Genomic DNA, 19,617 nt, shown 5'->3' with positions numbered 1-19,617 from the left:
TATCCTCGGCCCTGTGACACACGGAAGGGACACCCGTGGGTGGGCAGCAGGTGCAACTCTCCACTTGGGCCTGGACATGTCTCAACAGGAAGTGGGCCACCAGGTGGGGGACGGAGGGAGCTGCAGTCATGGGCTCCTCTAGCCCCTAGAGACACACCAGGAATGGCCAGTGGAATGGAGACTAACCCGGCTCCGGGCCCCCCCTCCCCCTCATGCCATGCAGCGAGGACCACCAAGGGACAGGCGCCCAGGAGCCCTGCAGGAAGCCAAGATGCTTCTGGGTTGTCCGGCCTGGGCCCAGTCTGCAGAGCACAGTGAGTCCAGTGCCCACGCACGGGGCCAATCAGAGGGGCTGGGGCAGCGGGACGCTCACCAGCAGGGATGGTGGGTGTTGTCCTGGCTACCCTTGTACAGCCAGGGCACAGGGCCCAGTGCCCACCTCAAGGCCCCACAGACATGCACAGGGTACAGGTATGGCCCTGGCTGTCTGGACAAGAATGGGCTGGGTACCGACCGTGGGAGCGTGGCTCAGCAGGAGCGGGGCCTCCTGCAACAAGGCGGCCTGGGCTTCGGTCAAGCCCTTGCAGGGCACGTGCCCCATCTGTGCTGCCAACAGCTGTCACGTTGTCTGCAGCACTGTCACCAGCTTTCCTAGCTTTTTGGACGGCCCTGGGACTGCATCTTTGTGAGAAGGGAAGGCTGGTGTTGTGCTCCTGGGGCGGCACTCACCAGCTGGGAACCCAGGGTCACCCGTGTGCCCCGGGTGCGCATGGAGGGGACCAGGCCACTCACTGGAGCTGGGCGCCAGCCCTACCTGCTCCAGCTGCTCAGACCACCTGCTCCTCCCCAGAGGACTTGCGTGAGAGGGAGGTCGGAGGACGCTGGACCCTGGAGTCCAGGGCGTCCAGGCAGCACTGTACCATCGTCCCCACCACACTGCACAGGCTATGTGCCCCACAGCATTTGCCCACAATGGCCTTTCTGGGCTGACCTCTCCAGAAGGAAACGGTGCCCTCGGACACCTCGTAAGACGCCCCAAAGAGGGTGACAGGTGAGGACGGCCTCGTGAAATGTTCCCGTCATGCCTCCCTGCAGCCTGGCCCATCCCGTCCTGGGAGATGGCTCCCAGGTAGCAATGAGGCCCGAGCCATCTGCTCTGCTGGCTGCTCTCCGCCCCACTCCACCTGGCCTGCCCACCCTGCCGGCCGGCCCGTCACACATGCCTGCTACAGCCTAGCTTCGGCTCAGGTGTTCACCCCTGCGGTGAGCGGGCAGAATCAAGCTGCCTGGTGAGAAGCTGCAGGGGAAGGGCTCTAGCTCCACCTCCGGAAGGTTCTGCAAGGTCACCCTGTCAGGGCTGTTGCCTGGGAGGAGCGGTGAGGAGGGTCTCTGGGCTGAGCCAGGACCCCCTGCACACTGGCCCTATGTTGGCTCCTGACAAACATGGGAAGCCCCTCAACATGGCTCACGTTATCTCTACCCACCCTCCCCCACAAACGGCCTCAGGGCCTTCCCGGGGCTACGGACTCGGGCCCAAGTGCGGTGGGAGCCACAGCTGCCCAGCCAGGCCTGCCCCTCCAACCCTGGGCAGGGAGTCCCCAGACCTGCCGGGCACCAGGCAGAGATGAGAGCCAACGGCACGCCTTCCACCTGCACTCCGACGCCGCCTCTGAGTGGGCAGAGAATGGCCTGCAGCTGCAGGGCAGAAGGGGGGGGCCACCCGAGCCCAGGGCTCCCTGCTGGGGCAGCCGGGCATGGAGAAGCAAGGTGGGGGAGCGGCTCAGGCTTCGGGCTGAGACTTCTCCAGGCAGAAGAGGGAGGGGATGGCTGTTCCAGAGCCAGGGGTAGCTGGCCGCCAGCCTCTGCTGCCCCTGGCCCCGTGCAGGTCACACCACTGCTCTGCCGTGCAAACATCCGAAGCGCCCCGCACAGAAGAGCTCGACAAACCCCCGTCCTTCGTGGGGCTGACCCCATGACCCTGACAGAAATGGGTGGTCGCCGCTGTAGGCAACACCTGACCACTCCCACTCTGCCTGGTCACTGTGGTCACAGGCGGTGTGGGTGCCACTGCGAGGGGAGCACGTAGAGCCTGCAGGCCTGGGCGGCTGCTCTCGTCCTAGATGACTCCGTAGCCGCACTCTGCGGACCTCTTCTCGGCAGAGGAGCTCCTGCTCACATCCCAGCCTCCCCTTGCCGTTACCACCTGGGCCGGTCTCCCCTGCCAGCATTCCCGGGGGACGCTTATCACACTCCCTTCCCCATCCATGCAGCGTGGTGAGGGCCAGACACTGCCCCTCGAATGCTTCTCAGGTGCCGTCCCTGCCCCGGGTGTAGGAAGAGGGCCCTCCCCATGATGGCGCTCCCTCAGTCCTTTCTTCAGCCTCCTCCAGGATGCCGGGGAGCCAGGAAGAGCCCACAGCCCACTCACACGTGCTTCTGGCTCAGCAGCTGGCTCCAGACCTCCACCACGAAGCCGTCAAAGTGCTGGCTCTGAAAGGCACAGGGCAGGTGAAGGGGGTCCGATAGCCTCGGAGAGGTGGGTGGGAAGGTGACAGAGCCAGCCACCACCACACATCGGGGAGGTCATGGCAGGCCCCGAAGCCCCTCTCTGAAGGGGGCAGTGTGGAGGTCCCCACAGGAGCCAGGGGCAGAGGGGCTCAGCCTCGTGTGTCCTGTTCACTCATGTGTCTCTCCAACCCCAACCCCTGGGGGCCTGGAGGGCCGGGAAGGCAGTGGGCAGCCAGGTATCTCCCAAGGGAGGCCTCCCTAGCCCAGAGGACCTCTGTGGCCAAGAGGAAGCCTAGGGCAGCCTCTGCTGACCACATGCAGTGCCAGGCCTCACCTTGGCCACCTGGACCACGGTCTTGCCAAGCTCTTCTATCTCGTCCTCGCTGTCCAAGACATTCCGGAAGTCCTCATGAGTCCAGTCCTCAAACAGGAGTCGGGGCACTTAGGGGAACAGACCCACACAGGGATTGTGACCCCTCTGTACTTGGCCCTGCCCTCAGGGTAGCCCCGGCCACCAAAGCAGAATGGCCACACAGCTAAGTGCCCATAAGGCCTGGCAAGGGAGGGGCATCGGGTAGTGCCGACCTCTTTTCCCTGCACACACCAAGTTTCTGAATGCCCAGACCCCAGCTTTCCAGCTCCTCGCTGCCTGGCTCCTACCAGACTGTCTTCCACCTGGATCAGTCCCCAGCCGGCCCCACCCCGCGTGGCTCCTCCTGTGCAGCTGTCACCTGTTCCCTGCTCCAATCCCCAGACCCCGATAATCCCACTGTGCTCTGGGAACACCCTTGCCAGCTGTGAGCCCTGGGACTGGGCAGGTAGGGCTGGCATCACTCTCAGCCTGGTCCTGCCAGGGCCTCTACCTCACAGTGTGTGGCTTAAGGGCTGGGTGCCCTGACAGCCCAGGCCCACCGGACTTACCTATCCGTAAGCCCTTGGCCTGCTTCCTGACCGCTCGCATCCATCCTGTGGGACGAGGAGAGGACAGTCAAAGCAGGGACGCAGGAAGACCCAGCCCCCCGCCAAGGGAGAAAATGCTGGGGCACCTGCAATGGACATGAAGAGGGGAGGCGGCAGGAGAGACTCCGTGGGTCTAGCCCCCTCCTCCTCTTCCCCTCCCTTCTTCTCCCTTCCCCTCTCCTCCCGCTGCGGACCAGCCAGGGCAGGTCAGACCTCTGGGCCACCGGAGACAAAGTGGTGGCACTGGCCACATCTAGAGAAAGGTGGCCTCCAAGGGGGCTGGGACTGTTTCTTGGAGCTAAAGGGTGCCTGAGGGCCAGGTCCCAGTGCCGCCCAGCCATGTCCGCGGACACTGCTCTCCCAGCATCAAGGGAGGGCTTCAGGTCTTGGAACACCACAACTAGCTAACACATCCCCTCTTCAAACTCCAGAGGGGAACAGCTATGTGAACTTGGGTGCGTGCTCACAGGGGTGGCCGCGGAGACAGCTGGGCCCTCCCAGACACCTCCTCCCTGGACCCTGCATACAAACCACCAAAGGGGACAGAGTTTGGGCCAATGGCAGACCGTCTCACGCTCGTGCACACACACTCAGCTATACACACAGTCCCACACAGAGTCACACCCTCACACGCACACAGGCGGACATGCACTCACACCCTCTGAGCCCTCAGGACCAGCACAGATGAGCAGCAACGAGAACCTTGGTCCACGTCGTGAAGGCCCGTGACGTCGAACATCTCCCGACCCCGCCGCTTCAGCTGCAGCCACACGGGCGAGATCTGTGTGAACTTGCCCCCGAAGACCTTTGCAACATCATAGCCATGGCTGTTCCACTGGCAGAAAATGGAGAACAGGTGAGCGCACTTGCAGCTGTGGACAGAGGGCCCTAGAGACACCTCTGAACCGGGACACCACAGGCCCACCTGTGCCATGCAAGACAAGTCCCCAGAAAACCCATGGGATGGCTGTCACTTGTTGGATCATTCTTTCCCCATGCCCCTGCATGGCCACAGCCCTGGAAGGTGGACTCCAGTGGCCACCTTGCCCTCGGGACCTCCCTATCCGCCCCAGGGCCCGGCTTACTGGAGTGACGTAGCCCAGGACATCCCCGGCAAAGTGCCTCTCCCGGGCCTTGGCTGAGCAGTAGCTACGATGCTCCAGAACGACATCCTCAGCCCTAAGGTCTGTCACCACCAGACCCCGGTCTTGGACAGGCTTCTCTGAAAACTGAGTCTGAGATAAAAGCAAAAGGACTAAGCGGTCAGGGCCTGCCGCCCACAGGCAGGCCACAGGACCTTGAGCAACGGTCCTCTGATCAGGCAGGCACTGTGTCCTGGGACCAACACGGTGCCGCTGACCGGAGCCCACAGGGAAAGGCCCACCCTTGAGGAGCTGACAGTCCCTAAGGACTCACTCTCCTATCCCAGCAAAATGGCACAAAGGCGTGGCGCGTCTCTCGTCCGATCCGCCCGACAGCCACGCATGTGACAGAACTCCACAAGGCGGGATGAGAGCGCGGCCGTGGGAAGCAGCAGAGGCAGAGTGAAGGCCGAACTCTGGGCTAGCGAGGGCCAGCACACCCTCAGCCCCACCGCCAGAAACTGCTCCCCCTCAGGCCATCAGCCAGAGCCTGGGGCAGTACTGGCCAGCGGCCCAAGGAGGCCAAGGCCCTAGGCTCTGGGCCCACAGAGTCCACCATCACAGGCCTCGACACACGACCCCAGGGGGCAGGAAGAAGCCAGCCTCCGGACACGCCTACCTTCTCCAGCAGCGTCTTCGAGGCGGCCTTTCCGGCATCTGACTTTGACAGAGTAGTACGGACGGGGCTGCAGGCCAGAGCAAGCCACAGTGCGCTGAGCAGTGTCCTCATGGCGGGAGCGCCACAGTGCGCTCCCACCTCAGGGGCCGGGGGCTGTGGGGACAGCAGAGCACACACGATCACCAGCAGTGTGCGGTGTCCCCTCTGCCAAATGAGCCCCTCACAGGGCCTGGGTCCTCATGGCACCGGCCTGGGCACTGGTCCCGGGACAGAGCCCTACCCAGGGCTAGCCCCAGCAGCCTGCCCAGCCCCCGGCCCTGCTCGGCCCCTTGTTCTTCAGATGCCCAGAAAGGGGTCTCCCTGCTGCTAGTCAGAAAACCTTCCCCACTGCCTCCGGGCTGCCCTGACCATGGTGCCATCTGGGAAAACGGCGGCTGCCTCCCACCAACCCAAAGAAATCCAGCTACTGGAGGGCTTAAGTGTGAAACAGCAGAGCCATGGAAAGGACTTGAAGAAAATACGGGTGTCTGCTTCTGTAAACTCAGGCGGAGAAGGCCCTTCCAAGTACGCCAGCAGTGTGGCGGTTAGGGAAGAACACGCCAACGGAATTCATTACACAGAACTGTAACACTTTAGGGGCACCTGGGCGCCTCAGTCGCTGAAGCGTCTGCCTTCAGCTCAGGTCATGCTCTCAGGGTCCTAGGATCAAGCCCTGCGTTGGGCTCCCTGCTCAGTGGGGAGTCTGCTTATCCCTTTCCCTCTGCCCCTCACCCCCGCTTGTGCTCTCTTCTCAAATAAATAAATAAAATCCTATAAAAGAAAGAAAGAAAAAAAGAAAGAAATGTGATACTTTAGGGGCGCCTGGGTGTCTCAGTTGGTAAGCAGCTACCTTTGGCTCAGGTCATGATCCTGGGATCGAGCCCCGCATCGGGCTCCCTGCTGGTGGCGGTGGGGGGAAGCCTGATTCTACCTCTCCCTCTGCCTGCCGCTCCCCCTGCTTGTGCGCTCTCTGTCAAATAAATAAATAAAATCTTCAAAAAAGAAAAAAGTGACACTTTCATTTAGGAAACAAAAAAGCAAATTTAAAGAATTAATAAGCCAGGAAAAAAAATAATTAGAACGAACTTCACAAAGCATTCCTACCCATTATCTATCCATAATGAGCAAAGAACTCTTACAAATCAAGAAAAAGTCGGGTTGCCTGGGGGCTCAGTCGCTGGGTGTCTGCCTTCGGCTCAGGTCATGATCCCGGCGTCCTGGGATCGAGCCCTATATCGGGCTCTCTGTTTGGCGGGAAGTCTGGGTTTCCCTCTCCCACTCCCCCTGCTTGTGTTCTCTCTCTCACTGTCTCTGTCAAATAAATAAATAAAATATTTATTAAAAAAAGAAAAAAAAAAGAATAAGGGGCACCTGGGTGGCTCAGTGGGTTAAAACCTCTGCCTTCGGCTCGGGTCATGATCTCGGGGTCCTGGGATCGAGCCCCACATCAGCTTCTGCTCAGCAGGGAGCCTGCTTCCCCACCCCCCGCCTGCCTCTCTGCCTACTTGTGATCTCTCTGTCAAATAAATAAATAAAATGTTTAAAAAAAGAAAAAAGAAATAAAAAGAACAAGAGGCTCCAATAAGGGGCGCCTGGGTGGCTCAGTCAGTTAAGCAGCTGCCTTTGGCACGGATTATGATCCCAGGGTTGTGGGATCAAGCCCCATATTGGGCTCCCTCCTTGATGGAGAGCCTGCTTCCCTCTTTCCCTCTGCCTGCCACTCTGCCTACTATCTCTCTGCCAAATAAATAAAATAAATAAAATCTTAAAAAAGAAAAAAGACATTCCAATAAAAAATGCCCCACTGCAAAAATATAGGAAACAAAGGGGTGCGGTCATACTTCTTAGTACACAGAACCTCAAACTCCCTAACACACAGGTACCCCATACAGACATGCAATCACAGATACCCTGTAAAGCCAGGCAAACCCCGCAATACAGATACCCCATAATAGAGATACTGTGTAATACAGACACATTGTAACATAGAGATGACCCATAATGCAGAAGGACCCCATGTTATACATGCCCCAGATACAGAGATGCCTGTAACACAGAGACGCCCTGGAATAGGCAGAGACGCACTGGAACATGCGGAGACCCCCTGGACTATGCGGAGATCCCCTGGAACACACAGAGATCCCCCAGAATACGCAGAGACATCCTGGAACACACAGAGATCCCCTGGATTAGGCAGAGATGCTCTGGAATACGTGGAGATCCCCTGGACTACAGAGAGGTGCCCCGGAATACGCAGAGATCCTCTGGAATAGGCAGAGATCCCCTGGATTACACAGAGATCCTCTGGAATAGGCAGAGATTCCCTGGAACACGCGGAGATCCCCTGGATTATGCAGAGACGCTCTGGAATAGGCAGAGATCTCCTGGAACACACAGAGATCCCCTGGATTAGGCAGAGACGCTCTGGAATACGTGGAGATCCCCTGGACTATAGAGAGGCGCCCCGGAATACGCAGAGATCCTCTGGAATTGGCAGAGATCCCCTGGATTACACAGAGATCCCCTGGATTACACAGAGATCCTCTGGAATAGGCAGAGATCCCCTGGACCACACAGAGATCCCCTGGATTGGACAGAGTCGCTCTGGAATACGTGGAGATCCCCTGGACTACAGAGAGGCGCCCCGGAATATGCAGAGATCCTGTGGAATAGGCAGAGATCCCCTGGATTACACAGAGATCCCCTGGATTATGCAGAGACGCTCTGGAATAGGCAGAGATCCCCTGGACTACAGAGAGGCGCCCCGGAATACGCAGAGATCCTCTGGAATAGGCAGAGATCCCCTGGATTACACAGAGATCCCCTGGATTACGCAGAGATCCTCTGGAATAGGCAGAGATCCCCTAGAACACGTGGAGATCCCCTGGATTACACAGAGACGCTCTGGAATAGGCAGAGATCCCCTGGAACACACAGAGATCCCCTGGATTATGCAGAGACGCTCTGGAATAGGCAGAGATCCCCTGGACTACAGAGAGGCGCCCCGGAATACGCAGAGATCCTCTGGAATAGGCAGAGATCCCCTGGATTACACAGAGATCCCCTGGATTACGCAGAGATCCTCTGGAATAGGCAGAGATCCCCTAGAACACGTGGAGATCCCCTGGATTACACAGAGACGCTCTGGAATAGGCAGAGATCCCCTGGAACACACAGAGATCCCCTGGATTAGGCAGAGACGTTCTGGAATACGTGGAGATCCCCTGGACTACAGAGAGGCGCCCCGGAATACACAGAGATCCTCTGGAATAGGCAGAGATCCCCTGGATTACACAGAGATCCCCTGGATTATGCAGAGACGCTCTGGAATAGGCAGAGATCCCCTGGAACACGTGGAGATCCCCTGGATTATGCAGAGACGCTCTGGAATAGGCAGAGATCCCCTGGAACACACAGAGATCCCCTGGATTAGGCAGAGACGCTCTGGAATAGGCAGAGATCCCCTGGACTACAGAGAGGTGCCCCGGAATATGCAGAGATCCTCTGGAATAGGCAGAGATCCCCTGGAACATGCAGAGATCCCCTGGACTAGGCAGAGATCCTCTGGAATAGGCAGAGATCCCCTGGAACATGCAGAGATCCCCTGGACTAGGCAGAGACGCTCTGGAATAGGCAGAGATCCCCTGGAACATGCAGAAATCCCCTGGACTAGGCAGAGACGCTCTGAAATAGGCAGAGATCCCCTGGAACATGCGGGGATCCCCTGGATTAGGCAGAGACGCCCTGGAATACGTGGAGATCCCCTGGAACACACAGAGATCCCCCGGAATACGCAGAGACATCCTGGAACACACAGAGATCCCCTGGATTAGGCAGAGACGCTCTGGAATACGCGGAGATCCCCTGGATTACAGAGATCCTCTGGAATAGGTGGAGACACCCTGGAATATACAGAGATCCCCTGGACTACACAGAGAGGCCTTAAGCCCCAGAAACAGCACCTCCGCTTCACCAGCAATTGAAGGAGTTGACACACAGTGCTGGTAAGCACCAGAGACGACGGCGCTAACAGTGTGGACCTGGGGCAGCAACAACTCACGCCAAATTTGCACAAGCCTTTTGGATGACAATCTAGTCATAAATATACTTTTCAATACGTTTCCTTTCACAAATTAGAGTCTGGGGGACTCCTGCGCTTCTGTGGGGAATGGAGGTGGTTCATCACGACACTGCCTAAACAGGGTAACCCATGCTTCCGTACGCTGAGTACGGACAGGCACTGGGGTGCTCGGTGCACAGTGCACTGGTGGGTGCAAATGTTATGAAATGCACACATGCAAAAGGATCCCAGCCTTGTTTAAGAATTCCTGTGTGTATACACACCTACAGAGAAAAGTACAGAAAGGGCGATACTACAAAGTAAAGGAGGAGGCTACCTGCTGAGGACCCTGCATCTTTTTTTTTTTTTTTTTAATATTTTATTTATTTATTTGAGAGAGAGGCAGTGAGAGAGAGCATGAACGAGGAGAAGGTCAGAGGGAGAAGCAGACTCCCCATGGAGCTGGGAGCCCGATGCGGGACTCGATCCCGGGACCCCGGGATCATGACCTGAGCCGAAGGCAGTCGTCCAACCAACTGAGCCACCCAGGTGTCCCGAGAACCCTGCATCTTTGGGCTCAGCTGTATTTTTTCCGGCTCTCCTGCTCTGGCCTTTGAAGAGCCTGCAGTTCCTTTAGGTTCTGTACCCCGCCCCCCCACCCGCCATTCTGCCTCCTTGTTGTTCACTCCCAGGGCAGTCGAGTAACAGGCAGGCCCAGACTGGTTGTGGTCTTTTTTTTTTTTTTTTTTTTTTTTTTTTGACAGAGAGATCACAAGCAGGCAGAGAGAGGGAGGGGGGAAGCAGGCTCCCCGAGAGAGCATAGAGCCCGATGCGGGGCTCGATCCCAGGACTCCGAGATCATGACCTGAGCCAAAGGCAGTGGCTTAACCCACTGAGCCACCCAGGCGCCCCCAGACTGGGTGGAGTCTTAATGAGGCTCTGAGGTGTGCAAGAGTGTGGGTCCACAGACTCACAGCTGGACTTCCCCCTCCAGACCACCTAAGGAGCCACTTGGTGGCAGAGCCAGAGGAGAACCCAAAGGCCCCAGGGAGCCAGCAGAGCCTCCTGATGAGCAGTGGCTATGGGGTCACCAGAGCCCCAGGCAGGGTATGCCCTGTCATGTGCTGAGAGTCAGGCCCTCTGCAGCACTCACCCCTCCATCCCCTCCGCCCTGTTAACCTCCTGGCCAGGAGCCTGTGTTTACCTCCTCCCAAACCCTCCTCTTCAGCAACTTCCCTTGGCAGAGCAGCACAGGCTGCATGGCTTCGGGCCGTCACCCCCTGGGCAGCTGCAAGGCATACCTGCCCGTGGGAGAACAAAGGCCAGAGTGAGGAGCCCTGGAGGTCCCTCCCCAAGAGGCAGGGAGGCACAAAAGGCTGGCCCAAGGGCTTCACAGGAGGACAGAAGGGACACAGCTGCAAGGGCAATTCTGAAGGGCCTGTGGGGAGGGAAGCAAAGACCCAGGCCCAGATTGCCATCCTCTGCCCCCTCCCCTTCCCAGCAGCCCCTCTCCTGCCACTTCCTGGCAACAGAATCATCAAGGACAACAGTCCCTGCTCCCTCCCATCTTGTGACCACAGCTCTGACTTGGGCTCCCTCAGCCACAGCAGAGGGCAGGCGGCACAAAACTCATCTGGTTAGGCTGACATCGAGGCTGCCAAGCTGTGAGGGGCTAACTCTCGGAAGCCTGGCCACCAGGAGGCCAGAAAGACACCTGAGCAAACATGCTTGCACGAGGGGCTGCAGAGCTGAGAGGACAGCTGTGCATCCACGGGCAAGTGCACCTGCCGGCAGGAGCCACATGGGGTGGGGCGGAGTGTGTGCGGAGTAGTGCCTACTCTGCCAGGCACCCCCACCTTTGACCCCAGCCCCCCGGGTCCACTCCATGACCTCAGTCTCTTCCTCGGCTCCAGGGTGGAGGTCTGGGTCACTGAGTATGGAAAGTACGAGAAACCAAGCGGTAGGGAGGTCCTCAAGCAATCCATAGTAGCCTGGGGTGTGCCCCAGTAGCCTCCACGTCCTCTGCCCACGGGCTGCTGCCCCATCTACTGCCCGCCCGCCTAGAGACCCCTCTGCCTATGGCTCACCTGCCCCTTGACCTATTTCACACCATGGGGAAGGAAGAAAGAGGAAAAGGTAGAGATGGAGCTCGTCTGGGGGAAGGGAGATGGACCTTGCCAGGCTCCATATACAGTGGAGGCAGCAACGGAAAGAGCCAGACTGAGCTCAAGGCCTGGACTGGCACTGCCACCGACTGTGCCCAGCGGCCAGCCCCGGCAGGAGGCGCGATGGTATCATGAGTGAGCTGCTCGTGAGTGCTGGGCCACTCCCTGACCAGCCGTGCACTTTGCAGACCGAATGCCTGACATGTGGCAGGGAGGACACACTGTGTGAGCTGCTGGGACGTGCCAGGGGGCCTAAGCGGCAGCAAGGCCTTGTCTGGCACCTCCCACGGCTCCCTGCTGCCACCCTGCTGCCACCGCGGGCACCCGGCCATCCTTCCCGAGGCCTGAGGGCAAATTCTCCCATCGTGCTCTCTGCGGAGCCCCGGCTCTCATGTCGGTTCTCCCCACGCACACCAGTGACCTCCTTCGGGCAGCACAGGCCCGCAGGGTGTGGTGTCAGTGACCACTTCATGTCTGTGGTCCCGAGAGGGGCCCTGGAAGGCAGGGGTCTCCGATCTGCTCTAACAACCGAGCGCCCCTGGGTTCCGCGGACCCCACGCTCCTGGGAGGACTGTCAGCCGTGTGCCTACCCAAGGACAGCACGTCACAGCAGTAACCTTCGAGGGTTCTGTGAGACCACAGTGGCGGTGCGTCACGGGCCAGAACAGGTGTGCGCGGGCGCGCGGGCGTGTGTCGCGTGAAAGCCGCTCACCAGAGCTGCCCACGCCCGGGGAAACGCTGCGAATTCTCCTACCCTCATTTTTAAGAAACTGATGTTTAGGGGCGCCTGGGTGGCTCCGCGGGCTGAGCGGGAGAGTCAGGGTCAGGGGAGAGGCCCCGCGCCCGGCGGGGAGGGCGCTTCTCTCCCGGTCCCGCCCCGGCCCCGCCCCCGCCCCCGCCGGCTCACTCCCAAAATGGATACATCTTTAAAAAAAAAAAAGGAAACGGACTTTTACTCGTCAGACTGGTCTCGCTCTTCAGTCCTACGCACGTGAGAAACGCCACCCGACGTGCCCCGAGTGTGTCACCGGTGTCACCGACCCGCGGCGGACCACGAGCCATGGTCCGGCCGTTCCCGCCGCAAGCCAACGGCCCATCACGCGCAGTCTCGGCCGCACACGTCCCGGAGCCGACCGTGCTCCCGCGGGAGGGGCGAGCGGCTCTGGCCAGCGAGGGCAGCGAAGAGAGGCGGGACGAGCACGGTCCTGGGGACCTTCATTGCCCCCGTGCGGCGGGCCAGGCCCGGGCCCAGGGAGCGGAGTGCGTCCCGCCCGGAGGTGAAGCTGCCGCGCGGCCCCGTGCTACACGCACCCGACACGGCCACGGACACCGGACGCCGCAGGGGGCTCGGGGTCCATTTTGCCACCAACCCGCTGTCCCCTGGCTCTGCGCAAGCGAGGGGCCAAGTCACCTTTCAGAGTGCAACGTCTCCGGCTTTCAAGGCGTGTGGCCAAACGCAGAGGGACCCAGCCCGGCGTCCCCCAACCGGCAGGGGCCACCTGCGCCGCACCCCGGCTTGGCCTCTGGGGCAGGGTGGCCACCACGCCCTGGCTCACCAGCCCAGTCACACTAAGTGTGCTGGTCACCCTCCTGTCGCACGCTCACTCCCACACCGTTTGGCACAAACCGGCTCTCACGCCAGTTCTCTCCCAGGCCCCCCGCACTCTCACCCGCTCTCACACCGGCCCCGCAGGCTCTCACCCGCTCACGCCCGCTCGCACCGGCCCCGCACGCTCTCACCCTCTCACGCCCGCTCGCACCGGCCCCGCAGGCTCTCACCCGCTCACGCCCGCTCGCACCGGCCCCGCACGCTCTCACCCACTCACGCCCGCTCGCACCGGCCCCGCACGCTCTCACCCGCTCTCACCCGCTCGCACCGGCCCCGCACGCTCTCACCCGCTCACGCCCGCTCGCACCGGCCCCGCACGCTCTCACCCGCTCTCACCCGCTCGCACCGGCCCCGCAGGCTCACACCCGCTCACGCCCGCTCGCACCGGCCCCGCACGCTCTCACCCACTCACGCCCGCTCGCACCGGCCCCGCACGCTCTCACCCACTCACGCCCGCTCGCACCGGCCCCGCACGCTCTCACCCACTCACGCCCGCTCGTACCGGCCCCGCAGGCTCTCACCCACTCACGCCCGCTCGCACCGGCCCCGCACGCTCTCACCCACTCACGCCCGCTCGTACCGGCCCCGCAGGCTCTCACCCACTCACGCCCGCTCGCACCGGCCCCGCAGGCTCTCACCCGCTCACGCCCGCTCGCACCGGCCCCGCAGGCTCTCACCCACTCACGCCCGCTCGTACCGGCCCCGCAGGCTCTCACCCGCTCTCACCCGCTCGCACCGGCCCCGCACGCTCACACCCCCTCTCACCCGCTCGCACCGGCCCCGCAGGCTCTCACCCGCTCACGCCCGCCCGCTCGCACCGGCCCCGCAGGCTCTCACCCGCTCACGCCCGCCCGCTCGCACCGGCCCCGCACGCTCACACCCGCTCACGCCCGCCCCGCTCGCACCGGCCCCGCACGCTCTCACCCGCTCGCACTGGCCCCGCACGCTCACACCCCCTCTCACCCGCTCGCACCGGCCCCGCAGGCTCTCACCCGCTCACGCCCGCCCGCTCGCACCGGCCCCGCACGCTCTCACCCGCTCGCACCGGCCCCGCACGCTCTCACCCGCTCTCACCCGCTCGCACCGGCCCCGCAGGCTCTCACCCACTCACGCCCGCTCGCACCGGCCCCGCACGCTCTCACCCACTCACGCCCGCTCGTACCGGCCCCGCAGGCTCTCACCCGCTCTCACCCGCTCGCACCGGCCCCGCAGGCTCTCACCCACTCACGCCCGCTCGCACCGGCCCCGCACGCTCTCACCCACTCACGCCCCGCTCGTACCGGCCCCGCAGGCTCTCACCCGCTCTCACCCGCTCGCACCGGCCCCGCACGCTCACACCCCCTCTCACCCGCTCGCACCGGCCCCGCAGGCTCTCACCCGCTCACGCCCGCCCGCTCGCACCGGCCCCGCACGCTCTCACCCGCTCTCACCCGCTCGCACCGGCCCCGCAGGCTCTCACCCGCTCACGCCCGCCCGCTCGCACCGGCCCCGCACGCTCTCACCCGCTCGCACCCGCTCGCACTGGCCCCGCACGCTCACACCCCCTCTCACCCGCTCGCACCGGCCCCGCAGGCTCTCACCCGCTCGCACCGGCCCCGCACGCTCACACCCGCTCTCACCCGCTCGCACCGGCCCCGCACGCTCTCACCCACTCACGCCCGCTCGTACCGGCCCCGCAGGCTCTCACCCACTCACGCCCGCTCGCACCGGCCCCGCACGCTCTCACCCACTCACGCCCGCTCGTACCGGCCCGCAGGCTCTCACCCGCTCACGCCCGCTCGCACCGGCCCCGCACGCTCTCACCCACTCACGCCCGCTCGTACCGGCCCCGCAGGCTCTCACCCGCTCACGCCCGCTCGCACCGGCCCCGCACGCTCTCACCCACTCACGCCCGCTCGCACCGGCCCCGCACGCTCACACCCGCTCACGCCCGCTCGCACCGGCCCCGCACGCTCTCACCCACTCACGCCCGCTCGCACCGGCCCCGCAGGCTCTCACCCTCTCACGCCCGCTCGCACCGGCCCCGCAGGCTCTCACCCACTCACGCCCGCTCGCACCGGCCCCGCACGCTCACACCCGCTCACGCCCCGCTCGCACCGGCCCGCACGCTCTCACCCGCTCACGCCCGCTCGCACCGGCCCCGCACGCTCTCACCCACTCACGCCCGCTCGTACCGGCCCCGCAGGCTCTCACCCGCTCACGCCCGCTCGCACCGGCCCCGCAGGCTCTCACCCGCTCACGCCCGCTCGCACCGGCCCCGCACGCTCACACCCGCTCACGCCCGCCCCGCTCGCACCGGCCCCGCACGCTCTCACCCGCTCGCACCCGCTCGCACTGGCCCCGCACGCTCACACCCGCTCGCACCCGCTCGCACTGGCCCCGCACGCTCACACCCCCTCTCACCCGCTCGCACCGGCCCCGCACGCTCTCACCCGCTCACGCCCGCCCGCTCGCACCGGCCCCGCACGCTCTCACCCGCTCGCACCGGCCCCGCACGCTCTCACCCGCTCACGCCCGCCCGCTCGCACCGGCCCCGCACGCTCTCACCCGCTCGCACCGGCCCCGCACGCTCTCACCCACTCACGCCCGCTCGCACCGGCCCCGCACGCTCTCACCCGCTCTCACCCGCTCGCACCGGCCCCGCAGGCTCTCACCCTCTCACGCCCGCTCGCACCGGCCCCGCAGGCTCTCACCCACTCACGCCCGCTCGCACCGGCCCCGCAGGCTCTCACCCACTCACGCCCGCTCGCACCGGCCCCGCACGCTCTCACCCGCTCTCACACCGGCCCCGCAGGCTCTCACCCGCTCTCACCCGCTCGCACCGGCCCCGCACGCTCACACCCACTCACGCCCGCTCGCACCGGCCCCGCACGCTCTCACCCGCTCGCACCGGCCCCGCACGCTCACACCCGCTCGCACCCGCTCGCACTGGCCCCGCACGCTCACACCCCCTCTCACCCGCTCGCACCGGCCCCGCAGGCTCTCACCCGCTCACGCCCGCCCGCTCGCACCGGCCCCGCACGCTCTCACCCGCTCGCACCGGCCCCGCACGCTCACACCCCCTCTCACCCGCTCGCACCGGCCCCGCAGGCTCACACCCGCTCACGCCCGCCCGCTCGCACCGGCCCCGCACGCTCTCACCCGCTCTCACACCGGCCCCGCAGGCTCTCACCCGCTCTCACCCGCTCGCACCGGCCCCGCACGCTCACACCCACTCACGCCCGCTCGCACCGGCCCCGCACGCTCTCACCCGCTCGCACCGGCCCCGCACGCTCACACCCGCTCGCACCCGCTCGCACTGGCCCCGCACGCTCACACCCCCTCTCACCCGCTCGCACCGGCCCCGCAGGCTCTCACCCGCTCACGCCCGCCCGCTCGCACCGGCCCCGCACGCTCTCACCCGCTCGCACCGGCCCCGCACGCTCACACCCCCTCTCACCCGCTCGCACCGGCCCCGCAGGCTCTCACCCGCTCACACCCGCTCGCACCGGCCCCGCAGGCTCTCACCCACTCATGCCCGCTCGCACCGGCCCCGCACGCTCTCACCCACTCACGCCCGCTCGTACCGGCCCCGCAGGCTCTCACCCGCTCACGCCCGCTCGCACCGGCCCCGCACGCTCTCACCCGCTCACGCCCGCTCGCACCGGCCCCGCACGCTCACACCCGCTCACGCCCGCCCGCTCGCACCGGCCCCGCACGCTCTCACCCGCTCGCACCGGCCCCGCAGGCTCACACCCGCTCTCACCCGCTCGCACCGGCCCCGCAGGCTCTCACCCGCTCACACCCGCTCGCACCGGCCCCGCACGCTCTCACCCGCTCACACCCGCTCGCACCGGCCCCGCACGCTCTCACCCGCTCGCACCGGCCCCGCACGCTCACACCCGCTCGCACCGGCCCCGCACGCTCACACCCGCTCGCACCGGCCCCGCACGCTCTCACCCGCTCGCACCGGCCCCGCACGCTCTCACCCGCTCGCACCGGCCCCGCACGCTCTCACCCGCTCGCACCGGCCCCGCACGCTCTCACCCGCTCGCACCGGCCCCGCACGCTCTCACCCGCTCGCACCGGCCCCGCACGCTCACACCCGCTCGCACCGGCCCCGCACGCTCACACCCGCTCGCACCGGCCCCGCACGCTCTCACCCGCTCGCACCGGCCCCGCACGCTCTCACCCGCTCGCACCGGCCCCGCACGCTCACACTCGCTCGCACCGACCCCGCACGCTCACACCCGCTCTCACCCGCTCGCACCGGCCCCGCACGCTCTCACCCGCACTCGCGGCAACCCGCACGCTCACCGCTCCATCTCTCACACCCGCGCTCCGTCGCGCCGCGCCTCCTGCTGTCACACGCGTCCCCCGCGAGCCCACTTCGCGGCGCGGAACTGAGGCCGCGCGAGGAGGAGAAGCAGCAGGCGCCGAGACGCGAAGCCTGGACACCACCCCGGCCGGACGCTGCGGGGCTCACCTTCACGTACCACAGGCCGGCCGGACCACCCTCGCGCGCGGCCGGAAGACGCTCGCGGGCGCTGCCGGAAGTCCCGCCCCAGAACGCTGGAGCGCAGCCGCCGTGCACTGCAAGCCGGGGTTGGGGCGGGGCCGAAGCCCGGGGGCGGGGCCCCCGGTGTGAGGCGGGGCTGGGGGCGGGGCCGGGGCGGGGTCTGGTGCAGGAAGCGGTCCGGGGCAGAGGGCAGGGGGCCGGGGACAGGGCCCGGGCAGGGGACCGCGAGGGTAGGGGTGGGTGCTGGCGCTCCAGCCTTGCCGCGAGGCGCCCACGCGGTGACCATCGGGAGTCGCGTCTCCCGGCGCCCCTCCTTCCCCTCTGGCGGCCACCCTCCCTCCTGGCCCTCCCCGACGTCCCCCACATGCCCCGGAGTAAGCGCGGTCCAGTCCTCCGTCGCAGGCAGCGTCCGTGTGGCCCCGGGGCATCGAGCGCCTCCGCCAGCCGAGCCCCGGGACTCCGTCCTGCCTCCAGAGTCTGCGGCGGCCGGCGGCGGCTCCCACAGGCCAGAGCCCCCCGAGAGGCAGGCAGAAGCCCCTCTGGCCCAGCGCGGTCAGAAGGAATGGGCACCGTGGGGACTGGGCACGACGTGGCCAGCGATTCTCATCCCCAGGCGTTTTGCTCTGGGTGCAGCCCTCGCCCCCATCCCTAGCTGTTCTGGGCAGTCTCCCGCAGAAAACCGCACGGCCTTCCCGCCCGGCTCTGCCCCTCCAGTCCCAGGGCTGAGGCCTGGCTCGCTTCCCCATTTCCGCCGCTGAGACGGTTCTTTCTGAACCGAACTTCGTTCTCTCTCTTCCTAGTCCTGTTTCCTTCTTTCTCTTCCCCATATTTCCTGCCAGCTGACCCTCTTGCAGCCCTCCCAGAGAGGCCTGGAGCCGCTGCGAGCGCTGCCCCACGTGATGTGCCGGTGGCCACAGGCAGCTCGTTGTTCCTGACACTCGGCTCAGCCCTGAGGCCTGACTTTTGGGTAGTGACCCCAGGTCAGGCAGAGCTCTGGAGAGGACCCCAGTCAGCTCTGCTAGGTGCCGGGGTACCTACTCAGTCCTGGGAATGCTAAGGAGACCCGTAGTATCAAAGGTCTAGTGAGAAAGGCATTCAGGCATGATTCAGTGTCGAAATGAGCTCCCGTTCAGGTCAGAGGTCTTCAGAGCAGAAGAACGGCAAAGTCCACTTGGGGTTCACTCTGAGCCAGCATTGCCTGAAACTCAAGAGCAGGCAGGAAGGAGGGACAGTGCAAAACCTGCCCCCCGGGCAGGGTTCTGGGGTGTCAGGCTCCCGGCTGGTGGATGCCAAGGGCCCTAGAACCTGGATAGAAAACTGACTTTGAATGGGTACACAACTTTCAGCCACAGTAAGGTTTATTTTGTTTTATTTTATTTTAAGATTTTTATTTATTTATTTGAGAGAGAGAGACAGAGATCACAAGTAGGCAGAGAGGCAGGTTGGGCGGGGGGAGCAGGCTCCCTGCTGAGCAGAGAGCCCAATGTGGGGCTCGATCCCAGGACCCTGAGATCATGACCTGAGCCAAAGGCAGAGGCTTTAACCCACTGAGCCCCCAGGCGCCCCCACAGTAGGGTTTAAAGTGAAGCAGAACCAGATTGTTAGCACCCACATAGTAAATGAAACCTGGGCATGTTTGGTATTTCATGTTTCAGGAACATTTGAGACAACTTGGGGTTCACCGCATTCAAGATTTTAATCTATCGAATATATGAATTCTTTTTTTTAAAAGATTTTATTTATTTATTTGACACAGAAAGAGAGCACAAGTAGGCAGAGCAGCAGACAGAGGGAGAGGGAGAAGCAGGCTCCCCGCTGAGCAGGGAGCCCAATGCCGGGCTGGATCCCGGGACCTTGGGATCATGAGTTGAACCAATGGCAGAAGCCCAGGGATCGAGCCACCCAGGCGCTCCAAAAGTTAAGTTTTGAATTTGTAACTTCAATAAATTAAATCCTATTTAAATTGAATGTTAATTGGAGTATAACCCCCTTGCCCAGTCCCTAAACCCAGGGTCCA

The 19,617-nt window shown here is 63.8% G+C and overlaps 1 protein-coding gene across 6 annotated transcripts in view; it reads right to left on the bottom strand.

The window, feature by feature from the left end:
* Positions 1–18,387, bottom strand: part of CHID1 (chitinase domain containing 1) — a 30,863-nt gene extending 12,476 nt beyond the window's left edge. For 2 of the 6 annotated variants that reach the window (XR_007120833.1, XM_047690533.1), the window contains exons 1-7: positions 18,208–18,387; positions 5,230–5,382; positions 4,554–4,703; positions 4,171–4,303; positions 3,430–3,474; positions 2,843–2,949; positions 2,429–2,490 (exon numbers count right to left, since the gene is read on the bottom strand). Coding sequence is in view for 5 of the 6 variants with exons in the window: in XM_047690533.1 (XP_047546489.1) it covers positions 2,429–2,490; positions 2,843–2,949; positions 3,430–3,474; positions 4,171–4,303; positions 4,554–4,703; positions 5,230–5,382; positions 18,208–18,246 (689 nt within the window). In the remaining variant the exon portion in view is untranslated. Of the gene's footprint in view, positions 1–2,428; positions 2,491–2,842; positions 2,950–3,429; positions 3,475–4,170; positions 4,304–4,553; positions 4,704–5,229; positions 5,383–6,118; positions 6,217–17,398; positions 17,528–17,567; positions 17,665–18,207 lie in introns of those variants that run through there. The other 4 variants (XM_047690536.1, XM_047690537.1, XM_047690535.1 and 1 more) reach the window with 4 other exon arrangements.
* Between the last annotated feature and the right edge of the window lie 1,230 nt (positions 18,388–19,617).

The sequence above is a fragment of the Lutra lutra genome, chromosome 10, assembly GCF_902655055.1.
Source record: "Lutra lutra chromosome 10, mLutLut1.2, whole genome shotgun sequence".
In the NCBI taxonomy this organism is placed as follows: Eukaryota; Metazoa; Chordata; class Mammalia; order Carnivora; family Mustelidae; genus Lutra; species Lutra lutra.
The sequence above is the reverse complement of the archived record's forward strand: the minus strand, read 5'-3'. Positions and strand labels throughout refer to the sequence as shown.